This window comes from Condylostylus longicornis, unplaced genomic scaffold (assembly GCF_029603195.1).
Source record: "Condylostylus longicornis isolate FDR11 unplaced genomic scaffold, ASM2960319v2 ptg000004l, whole genome shotgun sequence".
Lineage (NCBI taxonomy): Eukaryota > Metazoa > Arthropoda > Insecta > Diptera > Dolichopodidae > Condylostylus > Condylostylus longicornis.
This window is the reverse complement of record NW_026577973.1, coordinates 17,075,106-17,096,145: the sequence shown is the minus strand read 5'-3', so window position 1 is coordinate 17,096,145 and position 21,040 is coordinate 17,075,106. Positions and strand designations below refer to the sequence as shown.

The window sequence follows — 21,040 nt, the reverse complement described above, 5'->3', positions numbered from 1 at the left end:
TAATGTCCGTTTTCTTTGAGTTGGGTACACCAATATTTTTATACCTTTTTCTTGATAAAATTCTAATTTCTTGATCTTCATCAAAAATATGTACAATCACTCGTTCGAAAAAAGGAATTTTTGTTTTTAATTTAGAAAAAATCTAACAAACCTTGGGAAATATCTACATAAATATAAATACATATGTGTAAATCTATATGTATGTGTGAATCTAGATAGATATGTATCTATATATTATGTATAATGAATGTATTTTTGAATTTGTAAATCCAGTTATATAAGTTTTATAAGTTTATTTGCATTAAAATATGTTAAACATTCAGCCATGAATATATGAGGACATGTACCTTATATAACGCCATATATACATAAGTGTTGTACCACCTATAATAAACTACAATATTAGAAATATAGGTCAAGTACTTTTGTGTATGTTGATATTTGTTTATTTGAAATTGAAAACTATTTATTGATTTTGGTATTGAAATAATTCGATACTAAAGTTTTTATATCGTGTACCTAGGTATTTTATTAAATTTATTCTATTTATGGGATTTGTAATACATTTACGAGTATTTTGTTAAGCATAATATTGAAAGGTTCAAATGAATTCAGATTGGATTAAAACGCATATTATACAATTTTAATAAATTTTTGTATTTAATTCAATGAAAAATTTTCCTATATTGCTTTAGTTTTAAGAGGTCTGAAAAAAAATTATAAATTATATTGATTTTCTCTTGGTTCCAATGAGTGTGTTAAAATAATTGATTAATTATTGTAAAATAAGGAAAAAGCAGATTTGATAAAATTGTGACATTTGCTAATATTTGTTTCATTTTCATGTTATTAGACAATGCTAAAAAACGCATAATAAATTATAACGTTCCATGAAATTTATTTTAATATTGAAAGTGATGCTTTTTGGTAATCATTGAATGGTCATTAAATATAGGTGAAATATAGATAAATTTTTTAATTAAACTTTTTGTGTTAACCTGTTCTTTTCGCTACGTCATCCATCTGATCTGTAGTTTTATGAATTTCCTTTATTTATTTCCATAAATATGGAGGAATACTTCTAAAATTTGCATTACTTCAAGACCAATAAAATCAAAAAATAATTTTAATTCGGTTTACAGACAAACCCATTTTGATTTCTTTCAAAATTTTGTAATTGGATGAATCTATATCATTAGATATTAAAATTTATCTTAAACCAAAATTAAATAGAAACGAAATAATATAAATTTATTTAGTGTTTTCTTTTCTCTTATTCAATTTCTTACATCCCTTCCTTTTAGTAATTTGAAAAGTCTGAAATCTTTTTATTAGCTTTTGTTTGTTGACTTTTAATTTCTTTCCCAAAATCATTATGAAAATCTTTTGAATACGATGATGGCCCCTGTTAAGAGAGAGAGTGTCGATGTGTTTACCTAAATAAATGATTGTTTTTCAAAGTGTTATGTAAACTCAAACACATAAACCTACATAAATATACCAAGTTAAATATACTTATGTGAGTACATACAAAATATACGGTAAAGGCGTTATCATTTACCAATAATTTCAAAAAATAAATCTTATAAGTTTTGTTTTTGTTCTCTTTATGTTTGTTTTCATGTTTTTGTTTACTTTTTAATTTTTTTCTTGGATTCTTCTTAAAGGATCGTCATTAATGAATGTAAGTTTGTAATGTACGTACTTTACTTTGCTTTCTTGCTCTTATACACTCATAAATTTATCCCATTTTATTGTTAATGAGTTCTTTCTGGGTGTATGTAAGAAAAAATCATGTTATTATTTTATGTTTTGCGTACAATATGTGTATATACAATACATACATACAAATGTACATTTAAAAAGCTTACCAAATGAAAGCTTTGGTCAAAGAAACGGTCAAGAAAGTTGATACACATAAAAAATAGTTTTAGCAAGCACGAGTTTCTAACAAATTTTTGGGTTTTTTTAAAATAAAATTTTGAACTCCTTATATTTTCATAATGCAATGTAACTAGCTATCGGAGTCATTATGTAAAGAACTACTTGCTGCTTAAATAAAAGTTTGAAAAGGGTTAATTATGTCAAACGAGTTGACATACTGCTCCATGCTTTTAATATTTATTTCAAAATGTAAATATAATAAATTGACTTTCAATTTTATTGATTCTACAAAGCAAACATCTGATATTATTTGAGGTACGATAGCAAAGAATTGCATTATAATTCGGTTGCATATTTGTTGAAGCTAGGGAACTGAGACCTGAACTATTAGTAATTTTGGACAGATTCCCTTCCATTTGCAATGCTTATTTAAAAAGTGTTTACAATTTTTGCTAAATAGATGCTTTGAAATTACCCTCATAATTATTGTTGTTTACTTAGGCAATTTTAGTATCAAATAAAATACAGTTGGACCTCTCTAACTCGAAATCGCACGGGTACGCTAAAATAGTTCCAGTTATAGAGATTTTGAGTTGAAGAGAAAAAGTTATGACAATGGTTAAGGGAACTCATATGACTTCGATTGTAGGACTGTATTCGGAAAATGTGTAAGACTGAGATGTGTTTTGGTTGTATTTACTGTGAGACGCGATTGTATTTGAAAATATGAGCCTTTAAGCAGTAAAAATTTTGTTTGTTATCAAATATTTCCAAAATTTTTAGAAATATTATTCAAATTTTCAGTTTTTGTTGTTATACACTAGAATAGTTGGTAACCTTGTAGTATACGGTTAAAATATTTTTTGATTAGAATAAGGTAAACCAAAGTTTTGTAATACGATACATTTATTATTGTTTGTCTCTTAACTTTTAGCATCTTTTGCGCGTTCATAAAATAAAAATGGAAATGGAAGTGTTAGAAAAAGTTGAAAAGATGGAGAACCAAAAGCTGAATTTCAAAATTAAAATAAATAGCTTATTTATGTAAGTTTTTATATAGGCAGTTTTGCCTATATTACGGCGTTTGTGTTGCTATATGAGTGTGTTGGGTGTTTACTGGCATCATAATATTTACATCCTTATCATAAGAATTTCATTAAGGATTACATATATTTTATTATATTGATAGAATTAGTAAAATTTTTCTTTTAAAATTACATCGTGAGTGGGTTATCACTATAAATGGCGGATATAGATACACAACTTTTTATATAGATAAAAGCACTCATTGCTTTTGCTCTTGTATTATGATTTATTAATTTATCAAGTTTCCTGAATAATTTATTGTTTTGAAGAATAACTATTATTACAAAATAAATTAAGTTAAACAATTATTCTTCAAAATAAGTTGTAATTCAAATCTGTAAATAAGTTCAATGTTTTCTTTTCTTTTATAAATCTTTAGTTTCATTCCCAACATTTAATTATTGTTCATTTTTGAAGTGATTTTTCTTTGAAAAGCGGATAAAAAAAGATTGTTACGATTATCAACAACAGTTTCCTACTTCAAGTTAAGAAGTTTTATAATTTTTGGCTAAGTCTTTAAAATTTATTCATTGGGTTAATGTATATATTGTATAGCTAATTTCGCAGTTCCCTATAATATTCGAAGGGTATACTAAATTTGCCTAATCGTTTGTAACGCTAAGAAATAATGCTCTGAGACATAGACTCAAGTGTATGTTTTTGATCAGCGTCGAATTCTGAGTTAATTTAGCTTTGTCTGTCTGTCCGTCCGTCCGCCACTTCATCCGTCCGTCCGTCGATCCGTCGCAACGATAATTCAAAATCTGATTGAGCAAAAAACATCAAATTTTCACAAATCATTTATATTAGTAAGTGCCAGAACCCTATTTAAATTGGACATGATCAGGGTACCGGTTCAGATAGCTGCCATACAACTTGAAAATTTATTTGACTATATCTCAGAAACTATAAAAGCTGTGGTATTGACATTTCACACAAACGAATATATTAGTAGGACCAATGTGTCTGATAAAAGTCGTTGAAATTGCTTGGCTCCATCTGGTGGCTGCCATACAACTTCAATGGTAGTTTGGCACACACAGTATTTTGAAAAACACATAGTACTGAAATTTTGCAGAAATTAATAAGGTATTACGGCAACTTAAAGTCATAGGCTCTCCCATAGTCAGTTATGGCATATTTATTCGCACATATGATAACAAATTCGTACGGGTATCACAGAGTTGATAAGGTCAACTCTATTTTTTCCCGTTTTCTTTAAAGTAAAGAACATTTGCAAATATTTCTAGATATTCAATCAAAAGTGTTTTTACTTTTTTTTCAATATCTTTTACCTAATTAAATTTTTTATTTGCTCAGCTTAATTGTATGCTATTTTCGAATAGCTGTTTCGCAAATTTAAGAAATCAATACCAAATCCCCCTTACAGTCTGAAAGTCAGAGATATTTTGGAGGAAAGGTCAAACGATGCGACAATTTGATTTTAGAACATTGTTATTTCAACGACAATGAAGTAACTGACAAATTAGTTGAAAGTGGTTTATAACTAGTTACAGACCCAGAATTCAAAATTAATCAGAATGATACGAATTTTTCAATTAGTAAAAGGATATGACAGAAACAAAAAATGGAATGGGCAATAATAAATTGAAAAATATCAAATTTAGCACAAAATTTTTTTTTTTAAATCTCCTACAGAAAATTCACTTTCCTTATGTACTTTAATATTTCATAAAAATAGGTCAATAGTTTCAAATTTTGGAAAGTTGAACTTTACAAATCCTCTCTGCGTTGATAATTTCGTCATTGCATTACTTATTTAATAGTTTAGGAAAAAACATGGATTATATCGAAATTGGCTGGGTTGCACTAATTCGTAAAAATTTTTGAATGCGGTGGTCTAAAACCACTACTATCAAGGGTAGTAGCTCCGTAAATAAATTCCATTAGAACTATAAATAAGTAAATTAATGAACAAATTCCGTTTTAATTGCTAAGTTTTAAATTTCAAAAATTCTAATGTTTCAAAATAATTTCAGTATAAAATAATTGTCTTCTTGAAACTTCAGGTATGTTTGTAGTTCATGAATAGTTTGCACATATTTTTAATTTATATTTTGTTCTAAGGTTTCACGAAAATACTCTTAACGTTACGATAATTATATAGTACCTCTGTATGAAAAGACATTAAACAACCTCACATTCATAATATTTCGTTCGTAATATATGGGGTGAAAAATCAAAAGAAAAAATGTTATAGGAAAATAAAAAGAAAATATTAATTGAAAATTTATAAACATTTTTAAGAACTCATTAAAACAGGTCGTTGTGCGAAAAGTCCACAAGTTAAATAAACATTTCTAAAAACATTTAACATAAACATACATTCACATGTATAAATAATGATTGTGGACTGTGCATAATGTATGTGTTTTTCTGTTATATACAGGGTGATTCAGAAAGCTATACAACAATATATACCATTGGTTAGAAGATCGAAGATGGGTAAAACTTTTATTCCGGCCTGGGTAGTAGATCTCAAGGGTTTTTGAGTTTCAGGGGTCTTAACGAATTTTCACGAAATTTTGACTTATCCAAGTTTTTTTGGATTATAACTTCCATTTTGAAAAAGAAAGGAACTTCAAACAAGCAGTTTCGGAAAGGTCTAGTAAAGGACTTAAAATAGACATACTGCTTGATTCTGTATGTTATGTAATATCAAGCATTCGAACTTTAGGGAAAATCAAATTTTTCCTTTGTTTTATTTTTTCAGTTTTTTCTAACTGGATAGTTTCGTAAGAAAATTTTTTAAACCTTAAAATTTTTTTATAGAATTTTTTCCAGCTGCTTTTAATTTAAGCCCTCAAATATTAAAAAATATTGTGAGCCACAAATTCAATTGAAATCAAACCGATGTTGATAAAACTAAAATTAATTTCAATTTATTATTTCTTATCCAAAAATTTTACAATCTTTTCAAAACAAACACAAAATTCACCTAATTCGGCAAAAATTGATGATTTTGCCAAATTCACCTAATTTGGCAAAAATTGAAAAATTGATTTCGGCAAAATTTATATGGCATGCCTTTAAAAATTCGCTTCAGCTGGTTAATTTTAATAAAGTCAGATGCTAAATGGTGTCGAGATTTCAAAAATATTTTTTTCAAATTTTTAAATTGCACCAAACCTGAGATAAATGCATTTAAAAATTTGAAACCATATAGGTACTATTTCTTATAAAAATTGGCGAAAATTAAAAACCTATCAGTTTTTTTACCAAGAAAAGTTTCGAAAAAAAATTTGATTACTAGATTTCTTTTTTGTTTTTTTCAATAAAAATTCTAGTTTTTCTTTTCAAAAATTTCAAATTTTTCAAAATCAATTTTTGTTTTTCAAATTAAAAGTTTGTATAAAATTTCGTTTCAATTTTCTTATTATGAATTTTCAATAAAACACTAAAATTTAGATTTTTTATCAAAATAACGGCTCATAAGAATGTCAACTGTTTTTTCGAGTGACTCTTGTCATCAAAAATTAATGATAGTTGATAATTAGAAAATCAATAAAAATAAAAAATAGTGAAAAATAAGGCCTTCAAAATTTTTACTTAGAAATGGTTTTGTGCTATATCTTCTGCACCACAAAAATTTTTTTAATGTTTGAAGACTTAAACTAAAGCTTAAGCAGCTAGGGAAAATTTTATAAAAAAAAGTTTAAAGGTTTTAAAAATTTTCTTACAAAATTATCTTACGAAAGTTAGAAAAAACTGAAAAAATAAACAAGGGAAGAATTTGATTTTTCGTAAAGTTCGAGTATATCAAGCATTCGAAGGTATGTACATAGAATACAGAATCAAGCAGCATGTCTGTTTTAAGTCTTTTACTATGCCTTTCTGATGGGGTTTGTTTAAAGTTCCTATTTTTTTCAGAATGGAAGTTATAATCCAAAAAACTTAGACAAGTAAAAATTTCGTGAAAATTTTTTAAAATCTCTAGAACTCGGAAACAATTGAGATTTGGCACCGAGCCCGGAACAAAAGTTTTAACCATTTGCGATCTTCTAACCAATGGTATATGTTATTGTATACCTTTTAGAATCACCCTGTATAAACAGTCATTCTCTCATTTATTATTGAAAAAGAAAAACGAAAATAAAATTTAATGTTTTCTTTTTATTTTTACACCCCCACCTAGCCTCACTTCAATTTTCTCATGGAAATTTTATTTTATTCTTTTGATATTTTGTTATTTTTTTTTCTCTTTTTATTTTTAATTCAAAGCAAATCAAGAATAACAGCAGCTGCTGTTGCTAGTATAGCTGTTATGATATGATGATAACGGGTATCATTTTATGAATTTATAATATAAACAGTTATTATTTAGTGCTTATATACCGGTGTTATAACTTTTTATGTATACATATGCAAAATATATATATCCAATTAGGTATTCATAAAACATCATTTATGGTAAAGGTGTATATTAGTGACGTATTCGCTGAGTAAATCGAATACTGTTTTAAGTATGATTAAAACGGTTTTCACCCATCTTAGTCTTAATTCATTACCGCAAGCAACCTCAGGAGACGTTTAAACGAATCTAGTTGGGAAGACACAAACATTTATATTTTTTTGTCACGTATTGTTATTCAAATGGAGATTCCGGAAAAAAAGTAAGTGAATTGATTTGGAATGCTTATTTAAAATGCGGGAATTTAAAAAACAAATTTTTTATTTTTAGAAAAATATTCTGTAGTAGAGCAAAATTTTGTATGTGTGAATGTAACTTTATTAAACTTTTTTACTTTTAATTTAAAACTAAAAAAATATCTCAGATCTCTTCGAGTTCCAAAGTATTCCAAGCATTTCTTAATTTTATTTCTATATCGCAAAAATTTCATTGATTCGAGGTGTTCCACTTCATCATTTTCTTCAGAAAAGTAAACTCATCCTTTTTTTTCCATACCAAATAATTTTGACCACTTCAATACATTTCTACTTTAAACGGCATAAATGAAATGAACAGATTCAAAAATGTCAATATGGTTGTTAGTTGACATTTTGACGATGAAGATTTTCTTTTTTACATATGGGATCTCTGACTCAAGTCAGTTGTAAATTTCCCACTCTTGCAGTAAAGAAGCTTTCTTTAATTGACTTTTAGAAGTCTAGTCGATTGAAATTTTATTAACTTTCAAAATTTTATCTATTTTATTACCGCAGTTTAGGCCCATACTCCTTTGAAAATTCGATTCAATTCTTCCTGCGAATACGCTTTCGAAATTTTCAAAAGTTTTGAGTTGTTGTTAACTGGAAGAAAATATGTTGCATTTAAAATAGAGATGTGGTTCAAGAATATTTCAAAATGAAAAATTTATCAATTTCCTCAGTTGAGTTTTTTCTTAAATTTAAAAGAAAAGTAATATTTTGTATTGTTTCATCCCTTGATATTCAGAAATACCGAACTTAAGAGTCAATGCAAAAATTTAACTTTTTCAATTTTTAGTTGCGGTGTATTTTCGTTAGACCTATTAGTCCACGGTAAATTTCATTATTTGTGAGTTTGCAACAAAAATTTACTTACAAGTTTCAATCAGTCCGAGGTTATCCTCCATACATTTGTTACTATGTTAAAATTGAGTAGATCAAGTGTATACATTTTAATAACGTCATTCAACTAAAATTTAACTAACCAACACAACGTACCATCTTTCAATCACAGAGGAACGTCACTGTTACAAGTGTACGTTAATGTATGCATGCATTGATTGCATGTGTATAAAAAATTATTATCCTTGTGTACATATTATAATGTTTAATAAAAAATAAAATTTTAAGTAGCAAATAAAAAAAAAAGAAATAAACAGAAAAAGAGATACTAAATAAAAGAATGAGAAAAAAGAAGCTATTTAAGTTGAATAGAGTTGAAGAATGTATGAAATCTGGACTTAATTAACACACCTACATATATGCATTTAGTTAAATGCTAAAAACGAATCATTTAAAATGAATGTGTAGCTCGTTATATAATATATATATATATATATATTTTATTGTATATAATGCATAAATTATAAACGTTTTTTTTATAGAATCATTTTTGCAAGTGCAATTTAAATAAATAAGTCATAAACTTGGTAAAAAAAATATGAAACATTAAAATGCTATTTTACAGATTAAAAGAAGGAATCATTAACATGTATGTATGTATGTGAAGTGTATGCTTCATTATGTTGCATAATTGTATTCAAATGCGTATGCAAATGCAAAATAATTATGCATATATCTAAGTAAGAGTGCATTAAACTTAAAAATGAAAATTAATGAATGAATGAAAAAAATTGATAATAAAGTTGATGAGTACTTTAATCTTTTATCATATCCTTGACATACTCTTTAATGATACTACCTCTAATAGCTAAACTTAAAATTGAATTAAAAAATTCTGATAATATCGCGCGGCATTAAAAATAACAAAACCAGTAATCATTCAGTAAATTTCTTAACATTTAATGTAAGGGATGATTTTTGAAACAATTTGGTTTTTAAATTTTAAGAAAAATTTCAGAAAAATTGAAACTTTGCAAGTAATTTTCATTTCAATCGATAAATCAATTTATTTACATTTAATTACAGTTGAGTCAATTTTTGGCATTATGTCGTTGTTAGCGATTCCCACGAAAAACCTTCCTGAGCTGCATTTCCTAAAACCTAAAAATATTAGTATGCGATAACAAAAGAATAAGTTGAAAATTTTCTCTTTATATTCAATTTTATGTAAAAATTCGCCACGATAACTCCTAAGATGGTCAATTTGAAAGGCTTATTTTGAGTCTATCCCCAAAAAATTAATTTAGAGAAGTTAAATTTTATAATATTTGCGACCAACTGATGTTTTCACATTGTATAAATTACGTTTAATTAAGTAAACCGGTGAAATTTATTGCTTACTGAACGTTTTTCATCCTGATTTGTAAAATATTGATGAAGATTTGTTCGGACGTCAGTTTCTTTATGATAAGCTGGTATATAACACTAAATTCGACTGAAAAATGAAATGATATAGTTGTTAAATATTAAAGCTTAAGGCAAGAAAATCAAACATAAAAAATAGCAATTTATTAAGGGATTGAATAGTGTATGACAATTTAATCTCTGAATATTAGCGAAATACATACATATTGTGTAGGAATTTTTTCGTCCTGAATTCAATTAGGAAAAGTATATTGACAATTTGAAATTTTTAGGCGGAAATTTTGAAAATGCTAAGATTGTTTGCTTATTTTCTATTTATGACAAATTCATGCTCCTACTCTGTATTTGTGATTACTTTGCATTTGTGATTACGTTTCTCTTCTTTGAGTTGTTCACTTTATATTTCAATTTAACATTTTTTATAAATATTAAAAATTTATTTTAAATAATTCTACTTTAAAATAAAATCAAGTTTTATGGAATTGAACATTAAAATAAACATAGATCGAAATCAAAGTTCTAAAAAGGATTGTTTCCACCACTTCATGAAATCTTAATGCAGAGCGAAATGTTTGCTGAAAGTTCTTGTGATAAATCAGTTCTTTCCCTGTAGTGGCTTGAACTACTTATTAGATATTTTCTTAAAAAATTGTCAATTATTTATACTAAATACAAAAATTGTTAAAGTATGGGCACAGGTCAAGAACAGCTAAATTTTTAAAAATTGAAGATGAGGTTTTACTTTCTGCTGAAAACAAATTAAGAACACGTTTTCAATAATGTAATTAAGGAAACGTCCTCTACCCAAGTAGATTGAATAGTCCTTACCCGATTGTTAAAAAAACAACTTGGAATCTTTAAATTACTTAATTTTTGAAAGTCTAATCCTGAAACTTGTTGAATCATAATAAAATCTTAATGCTAAAATTATTTATGATAATTTAAGGTAAATTTAAATTTAAAATTTCAACGTTGTGACATCAGTGAAAAGAATGAAAAGAAAAAAAAATAAATGTCCAAATTTATGCGTTCTATAGAGAACGATCACTTATTTTCAGGATATAAATTTGATAATTTTGATTTAAATTGTGAAAACTAATTATTTATGTGATTTAATGTAAAGCACTTCTTAAGACTAGGATTTAGAAAAAGTTGAAATTGAATGATTTATAAAAAAAAACGATAAAAAAAAATGTAAAGAAATTCTCTAGAAGAAAAAATTTGAAATTTCAAAATTGGAATTTTTTCATATTATTCTTGTAATTTCCTTAATCTATCAATTATCTCCTACATTTAAATTACATTATACCAGATGTTTTCTAATTTTGTTAACATAAATTGCCTACAAAAATATTTAGAGGGAAAATAAAGAGAAACACAATTTTTTGTTGTTGAGAAATGAATGAGTTAATCGCTTTAATGGTTTTTTTTTGCTGTTTGTGTCTTTGTTTTCATTTCCTTTTTTTTAAGCTTTTTATTTTGAATTTGTTTAACCAAATCAAAACTTATCCAGAATTCTAAATAGCACCAAAATAATAATACTTCTTTTATGGAAATTATAACTTAAGCCCAGCCATCTATAAGGGTCTGCTGTAAATGACAGGATAAATTGAAACGGCGAAATTTAGGAACAAGTTTTAGGAAATAATATTGAGATATTTTGAGCGCAAACTCTTCTCTATACCCATACGAAGGGTATAATAAATTTACTGTTATAACGCTAAGAAGTAATGGTCTGGTATATAGACTCTAGTATATAATTTTAACCAACGTCGAATTCTGAATCAATTTCACTATGTCTTTCCTTCTGTCCATCCATCGCAGCGATAACTCAAAAACTAATTGAGCTAAGTTCACCAAATTTTTACAAATGATTAACAATAGTAAATGCCAGTACCCTATTTAAATTGGGTATGATTCGGGTACTGGATCGGGAAACTACCATACAACCTCAAAAGTTATTTAGTTATATCTCAGAAATTATTCACGGTATAGTTTTAAAAATTTGAACACGCAAATATCATATTAGGGCTGTTATATTTGATAGAAGCCGTTAAAATTTCTCAACTGCTTGTGATAACTGCCATATTGCTTCATAAGTTGTTTAATCATAGCTCAAAATGTATAAAAGTTGCAAAGCGGAAATTTTGAGCGAACGAATTTCGTGAGAATATTTTTTATTTGAAAAAATTTTGAAGGCGAAACATTCTGTTGCATATTGCTTAAATGAATAGGAATGTTTAGGAAGAAATAGAAAGCGCGACAGCGGGAGAAAGTTACAGTTTGGTAATTCATTCAAACGATTTTTCATGTTTTATCTACTTTGTCAAGTGCTGAAATTAACTCGGGTGCCTAGACGATAGGACATTTAAATTTCAAGTTGGTTCAATGTTAGAAATTGAAGGGTGTTTTAAACATGATATAGAATCCAGGGGAATAACTGCAACTCTTTTTATTATAATTATATTTTTCTCTTATATTTGAAAAGAGTTAGTAGGTTATTTCTGCCTCTTACTGACAATTCATTCATATACTTATAATTTGCAAAGCTTTACAAAATTACTCTTATATTTCAAATATACAATTTGATTGATATAATAATATTCAACTTATTTTAGTTAATTAATAACACAAAAATTTTGTTAATAGCCGAATGAGTTTTTGAGAATAATGACAAAATAAGAGCTCATAATTATAATTATTATATAAAATAGATATATCGATTATTGATATTACAGTTATGATTTTAATATTACATGGCTAGCTATTTAAAAATGCTTTATTTTTAAGTGATTAAAAATAACAAATTGCATACTTTTGGGTAAATATGAGAGATCAGATGCTATTTTTGAAATACATAAAAACTTGCTTGAGTTTGAATCGTAAAAGACTAAAGTTTTCTTACAGCTTAGACAGGTGTTGATAACAAAAAATAAAAATTTTCTAAATTTTCCGACCCTCATAACATTTTTGCGGCGAGCTAGTAATTTAAGGGAAGTAATGTGATAGAAGTAATGTCCATGATCGCTTTATAAGAAATTTAATGTTGTAGTTGATTTTTGCTTTATTTGCCGACCGCATTGCATAGAATAAAGGAAAGTGGCATCAAATTTCTCTGTGATAGAGAAAAGTCAATAAACTATTTTTGGAGAAATGTTTGTGACTTTCGTTCTATGTTTGCGCGCTCGAGTATTTTAATTTTGATTGAACCGATTTGATTAAACTTTATATATGTGTTTACCTTTAGTCATGTAATGCGTTGATCAACTTATGGGTTATGCAATATTTAAGAAAATATTGAACAAATTTTCTTTATATGTAAATTCTATACAATAATTTATGAGTTTTTGAGGAATTTAGGTAAGAGTAACTGTAATTTTGCTTTGGATCGAATTTACACTTTTGCACATGTGTAGGCAAATAACTGCGCTATATTCTTGAAGTTTCGTATTTTTAATTTCTGTTGTTTAAACTAATTATTATTTTTTTTCGGGACTATTTGCGCCCCGAAATTTTACTACAGGTTGATTGTGCATTTTTCTTTTAAAGATTAAATAAATAACTTTACCAGATATTTGACATCTTGTTGCTTTGAATTAATTTATTTTAAATATTTAGTTAATGTTGATTGAAGCAGAAAACTCTTATTTGTCTGTACTTATGAAAATTATTTATGATTTTTTTAGTAAAATGAATATTTTTAACTGGCAGGACGCATCATTATTGGAATAAAAAAATGTGAAAGTGGTACACGAATAAATTTCCATTAACTTCATTGAAATAGTTAGTGGTTTACGCCCCAGATACAAACACACTTAAATGCATTTTATCGAAATATAAGACGCTTTGTCATTTATGCATTGTAAAATATATAAATATGTACATGTAAAGACAATTTTGAAAACTTTAAAAGTACCTCAAATATTTTAATTCTAAATCGAAATTTATATTTCATAATACACTTTATAAAGTAATATGTTATTTCAGACACAAACCGAGGGGGTAAGGGTATTTATACAAATTAGAAGGAAAATTAGCATTTCTTTTCATACCTTTCATTTTTTTTTTGTTTTTTTTTTTTTATAATGGAATTTACTTAGATACATTATAGCACGGTTACATATAATCATTTATATATAAAGTAAATAATGTATATGTAGGTGTGTGTAAACATATTTAATGTAGGTGAAGACTTTTAGAATATTTTAAATTCACCTGAGTACACATTGGTGTTAAATTGTACATAACATAATTTCGAAATTAATATTTTGTACAAATGTAAAAATTTATTTTACTTCTCTGACAGTTTAAGGATGAATTCCCTCAAATAAAATTTATTTAGGTGTTAAAATTTAATGCTGTTAAGAGACGTATATATAGTGAGTCAGAGATGATAGTAGGTATTATGTATATGATTTGAATAGATGGAAGAGAGGTAATTGAAGTGCGGACTAAATTTTTTGTATGGTTAAAAATGGTTGTTTAAGTAATTTATGTTTCATCTCTTGGAAAATTTAAATAATATTTTACTTTTCTTTCAACATAAAGTATTCTTTGACAAATAAATTATAATATGGTGCGTGCGGTGGTGTACATAAATATTTGGTATATAATATATTGATACCTCAAATTGCATGAATGTAGAACTGCTGGTAAAAATTCTTGTTTTTTAATTTTAAATTCAATCTCTTTAAAATTGTTTCCCTTTTAACTTTGATGTGAAAGTTTATTTTTTTTTTTTTTGTATTTTTAATAACAAACAAATTTTGTAATTAAAGAAAAACAAAACAAAAGAAACACTAACAAATTGACTGAACTCATGAATTAGTATAGGCAGGCATCCCATTAAAAAAAGGGACAAAAAGTATTTTGTATTCAAGCCCCGTCTTCTATATAAAGCTTTGATTTCATAAAAATTTTAAAATAATTTTCCAAATGTTTTTTGTTTTTCCTTTCTTTTGGGTTAGCAATTTCTTATTTTGTCAATTCTGCTTTGACTTTTGCCTTTCTATCCACTTTAAATATTTGTGCAAATGTATTGGTATATAAACAAGATGGTTTTATTATTATATCAGTTATGTTTCTTTTTAAATGAATGAATAATGACAGCAGAACAAGGGGAAACCGAAGAGTATAGTTTTCTTTTTGTTTTTTTTTTGAAAAGTTCAAGGAATTATAAATTATGTCATGGTTATGAATAAATTTTTAAATAATTTAACAAAAATTAAAAAAGGTTGGTTGGTTAAACAGATTTGTACGTATAATTTTTATTTTTGCTTTTATGAAATGAATTAAATCTACTCTTCAATACCATATTATAAATGTGTATGGTTGTATGTTAGTGCGAGTGGCAATTTATATTATATAGTGTTGGTTGATTTATTATTTAATTTTTAATGAAATGAAAAAAAAAGGATAATATTTCTTGACTGGTTGGTGTAATAATAATTTTGATGAGATTGTAGAAAATCTGGGTATTTTAGTATTTTTGACAGTAATTTAATTTTATGTTGCATAATAATACTGCGATGTCAGCATTGCAGTTGTTATTACATGAACAGGATTATAACAAGTGAGAGAATTTTTTAATATACTACTTTAATAAGTAGTATATTAAATTTTAATGTACATATGTATGTGTGTATAAATGATAATCAATAAATTAAATAATTCTACTATGACATTAAAATATAATTAATGTTAAATGACGAATAAAAATTAATTGTCTTTACTGTTGCATTATGAAATTAATAAAAATGCAATTATATTGTCTAATGTATCATTCTTTTTTTTGATTTCATAATGTTTTTAATTGAAACTTACCGAATATTTCTGTCTATTTACATTATTTCGTAATATAAGGTGGATTACTTGTGATATTTTAAGAAAAATAGTTCTGTCGAAACTTTAGCCGAATAATTTTTGTATCGTGTGTGAAAAAGCATTTTTGAGTTCAAATTTCAGGGCTTAAAATGATCGGTTTTGTCCTGTTGTCTTCAGTTCAATTTCAGCATTGTATATTTCGTGAATTTAATGCTACAACTAGATAACTCGAAAATTTTATATGTTTAGATAACTAATCTATAGGCTTCATCGAATTCTCTTCCATCTGCGACTAATATCTAATTCTTAAACATCTGAAAATGATAACGCTAAAACTAGGTATCTGAATTATAATAAATTATTTGTTATTGATAAATCTTTAAAAGTCAATATCTCTAAACCAAAATCCAGAGGTCTCGTGGTTTTAGTCTTTCTGTTCAAACCCATTCCTCTAAATGTCGAGAGGCCTCAGTATTCACATTTTGCTATAAATGCGCCTATGTTTCATGCCAGTGTTGTCTATTTCATCACTTATTGCTGGTGACGCAATTTATTATTGCATTTATTTCATGCCCTTCAAACAATTCACAGTTTTTTATTTTATTCTATGAATGTCACCATGGTGTATAAAACATCCACTACTCACCACATTCCGAAGCTCCTGGTTCTGGAAAATTTTTTATTTGTTTGATTGGCACAACTGTAGAGCTGTGTACAATAATATGTTCTTTTAGGGTTTCTTATTTGAATATAAAACAAAACTTTGTTGTATGTTGTTAATTTTAAAACTACAACCTAGGAGCCTTCCTCCTTGTTTGTTTGACATCGAAAATCATGTGACAAAAATATCGTTTCATCGAGTTTCTTATTAAAGTATGCCGTATATATAACTGTTTGCATGGTAAGAAAAAATTTTTAAAAGCGATCAACATGATTGTAAGTCGATTTAGCTATGTGAGTCCACAAGTGTCAGAAATGATTTGAAAATAAATTTACCGGCAATTTGAATATGAGATGCGTTCAAGAGAGGATTTGGAAAAAGAGTTTATAAACGAGTTTTTCTTTGCAAATTATATCATGACTCATGAGTTTTCATAGTAGTTGTAATGCAAATTAAAAGGTTATTCAGTAAAAGTCGGTATTATAAGTAAAAGGCGCAAGTAAGAAAGAAATACTAAATAATTAGAATAAGTGCCCGAGTCAAGAAATTTGGTTCAAAATATGTATACACAAAATTGTTGCTTTAGAACTTCAAAAATAATTGTAACTTGGCCCATTCTTGTTCCGACCATTTTCGTTTATGGCAAAATAAATAAATATATAAATTTGAACTTTATAAATGTAGTAACAAAATAATAATAAACAAAATAATCTTAACAAAAATGCCTAATATTTCTATCATTAAAAATAAATTTCTTTTTATTACAGGTGGCGAATGCCAATATCACTTTTAAATTATTTCTTAAACAGAAATGATTTCAAATGTGGTATTACAACAAATATGTAAGTTTATGTACAGTAAGCATGTAAATAAATTCTCTATCTATAGAATAATGTAAATTTTATTATTTAATTTTTTAATATCTTATTATTTGAAAAACAAAAATGTCAATTTTGTAATATTACAAATTTTTTAAAAATTTCAGAAAACATTAAATTTTACTAATGTGTTCATTTTATATATTTTTTTTAAACCCACATACAAATTATGATTATTATGTTATAATATTTTTGCCTAGGTATAGCAATTATTTTATTAGGAGCTTTTCCAAAAATTTCATATGCTTCAAATGGTTATCGTGTGCCAACTTTCATACAAGAACCACCAACACGTTTATTATTTAGCAATGATAGCGGAACACAAGTATCATGTTCAGCCCATGGAAATCCTCCACCAATTGTTACTTGGATAATGAAGGATGGTGCTCTAGCTACACCAGTGCCTGGTCTGAGGTAATGAAAATTATTTCTTTTATAAGTTTGTTTTTGTTTTTTCCCCATTCTAAATTTTGTTTTCACATTTTTATAAAAATATAAAATAATTTTGTTTTTTGTTTTATTAAATTTTCTTTTTCTTTTTGTAGTACTTTGTTAGGTAAAAATTGTCATGACAATGGAAATTATTAGATATAATATTTTGAATTGCATACTTATAGGCATTTTAATGTATAAATCAATGTGATACTAGAATTGAAAACAAAAAATAAAAGAAAACAAGAAAGTTGTTTAAGATGATAAGAAGATTGTACTTTAAAAATTTTTGAATGTTAAAAAGGAAGGAGGGCGAAAATGTTTCAATGTGTTTTTTAAGGATAAGAGTTTTTTTTAAATAAATTTTATTTTATTTTTTGGGTGTATGAGAAACAAATGGTTAAAGGTAAAAGTTTATTCCAAGAAAAATCATAATTTCAAGCTAGATTTAGTCTTTTTTTTCTATTAGAAATTTATATTAAGGATGGAAATTAGACAAAAAATAGGAAAAACAAAAGCAACAAAAAATTAAGAAAAGTTAAAAGAAAACAGCGAAGTTTCATTGTTTCCTTTTTTTCACGAAAAATTAAGCAAAAACTTTCCTTCTACATTTAAATAATATGAGAGTATTGGAAAATGGAGTACGGGTGAGAAAAACAAACGCAAATCCTTCATTGTATTCCTCAAGGGAAATCGTGTTCTTTTATTTGACAGTTAATATGCTTTTGGCAAAGATGAGGAAAAAAAAATGTCATCAAAACGATTTCAAAGGAATTAATGAAACAACAATAATATCAGAAAAAAAATATAGAAATTTTTCTTTTTATTCTTTAAAAAAAAAACAAAAGAGGATCTAAATTTTTATGTCTAAATATGTAAATTGTACAAATAGAAAAGGAAAGGGCTGTGAGATAAAATTGTAGTAGAGATATCTTTGCAATATTTTTTTTTCTTTTATACCTTGTGTTTGTCATTAAAAAGATTTTCTTTTTATTTGTTTTCTTGTTTTTTTTATTTTTCATTCCAAACTAAGAAAAAATGTTGGAATCTAGACTGATAATAATTGTATTCTAGGAAAACCATAATTAAAATAAAGGCGAAGAAAAAATACGAATGTAAGGTTTCAAGAGAAAATTTCAATATAAAATTAATGTTATACAAAATAAAGTTTGTATTACAAACAATTTGCCATTCTTAAAGCCCTTAAAATGATTGGCGAAGTGAATGACATTTATCTGGGGAGTATTGGTACTATAATTGGTGAACTCGGCTTAATATTAAATGAATTAGCTGCCGTAACTGTGGAATCAAACTTCTGCGAGACAAACTTTTCGAATTACAGTACAGTATTTTGATAAAACGAGCTACATGTTTTAAAGTTAGGATAATATAATTTGCGTTGTCTTCAAGAAGCAAAACTTGGTGATGCGACGAATTAAATGATGATTTGGAATTTTGCTGAATTCACCAAGATAATTCGATTTGATGACAATTCAGCTTCGTCGATTTTGATAGGACGGGCCTAAGTATAGTGTTGTACGAAATAACAGAACTAATTAATTTTTCTTTGCTCAATTTACCCGACTACTAATTTCGATTTCATCGCATTTGCCGTCGTTGAAAAATTTCCGGTACTAGAATATTTAAACCAAATTTTGTCTTATTCCTTCATATTTAACTAAAATAATGTAGAAGATGTAGTAGAAGAGATTCCTTATATAAAATATCTGCAAGTTCTTGATTATTATTATCAAATATTTTTGATTTGCCGAGTTCTATAGGAAACTCATGGAACAAATGTTAAGTTACGCTGAATGAATCCTTATTGATTATCGCATAACATTCACTTATACCAATTGCAAACGTTATGCTTTCAGTGCTATCGTATTTTTAAACTTTCTTAGTCAATATTTTCAAGTTCTTTTTATTGGTTTTAGTCACTTGAATTAAAATAAGCAGTTGATTTTTTAATTCATTTTTTATGTAAATTTTTTTATGTAAAATTTATTTTGAATTCATTCAAATGTTTTCCCATAATTGGAACTCACGCAATATACGTATTTTGTTCTAATTTCGCTCTTTAATTAATTAAGAGGAACACAAAGAGAACTCCACTCTATTTTATATATTTTATACAAATTACCGAAGTACCTTGAAAAAAAAATATAATTTGAAACTTATCCAAAAAATGACGTAGAAATGTCCGAATTTTAATTGTTTGAAATTTGATTGAAAACTGTTTTTTCCATTTTAATTTTTGAATTTCAATTCAAAAGGTAAAAAAAAATACGAATTATATCCTGAACAAGGTGACCTCGAGCTAGTTCTCTTTGTTATTATTATATTTTATTATTTGATGGTTTCGCTGATGCCTTCATTAAGCAAATAAAAAAGAATGAAAAGAAAAAAGGTTTCTCATGAAAAAAATTTTTTAAATGTGGAAAACTAAAAGTGAAAGTGTCGCATTGCGTTTCAATTGATTTATGATTAATGAATTAATTTGTAAAAAAAATTGACAACGTCATAAAAACTTTTGAAAGTTTCAAATTTAGAATGATTTGCTCTTCTAAGCAATGTCAATTTTTTAATGAAAATTTGAAAAAAAATAAAATTTGTAAACTTAAATTTTAATACGTTCCTTTGATAAGTGATAAATACTTGGTAGGTCGTGTTTGATTTAAGATAGGTATAGGAGTTAGGAAAAGCTTAAGCTTCTATACCGAATTAATCTAACAAGCTGAAATTCGTGAGCTCACGGTTTTTCTATATTAAACATTTTAATATAATACGAGTGTAACTCAACAAAATTTATGTCAGACATACTCGTATGCCACTGAATTTTTTCTAATTAATACAGCCTGCCCCCCAATTCTTATTTTAAGATAAAAGTTCACAGTAATGCTTTGCTATTACTTGTGGTTTAGTATATTGTGCTTTGCCTTAAAATAGTTTTCAAATTTTAAAAAAATATTTTAAATTGTTTAGTGATGAATGGTAAAAATAATTTTCTACCAGGCTTAATGTCATAATTCCTGGTTCCTGGGCTTTTTGAAGGTTCTTTTATAACCCAAATTTATTTAGAAATTCAATGTTTCAAACTGATTAAGCCCTAAGCATTCAAATATTTTTGAATTGATTTTCATTACACGTTCACTTTGGCAAAATTACGCAATAAGGCGAAAAAATTTCAAAATTACATTTCTTCATCAAACAAAATATAAAAGCATATTTGTTTTAAATTTTTAACCCTTAAAGGAAGAAAGTAAGTATCAAAAAAGTAAAATAAAACAATAGAATAAAAAATCAAACCGCTGAAATGCTTTTCTATTTTATTCACCCT

At 26.4% G+C, this 21,040-nt stretch overlaps 1 protein-coding gene across 2 annotated transcripts in view; it reads left to right on the top strand.

Annotated features, from left to right (window-relative positions):
- LOC129614583 (cell adhesion molecule Dscam2) overlaps positions 1 to 21,040 on the top strand; it is a 155,239-nt gene that overhangs the window by 24,923 nt on the left and 109,276 nt on the right. For both annotated transcript variants that reach the window (XM_055529286.1, XM_055529295.1), the window contains exons 2-3: positions 17,158 to 17,232; positions 17,469 to 17,682. In XM_055529286.1, the coding sequence (XP_055385261.1) occupies positions 17,202 to 17,232; positions 17,469 to 17,682 (245 nt within the window). In that variant the 5' untranslated portion in view covers positions 17,158 to 17,201. The remainder of the gene's footprint in view (positions 1 to 17,157; positions 17,233 to 17,468; positions 17,683 to 21,040) is intronic.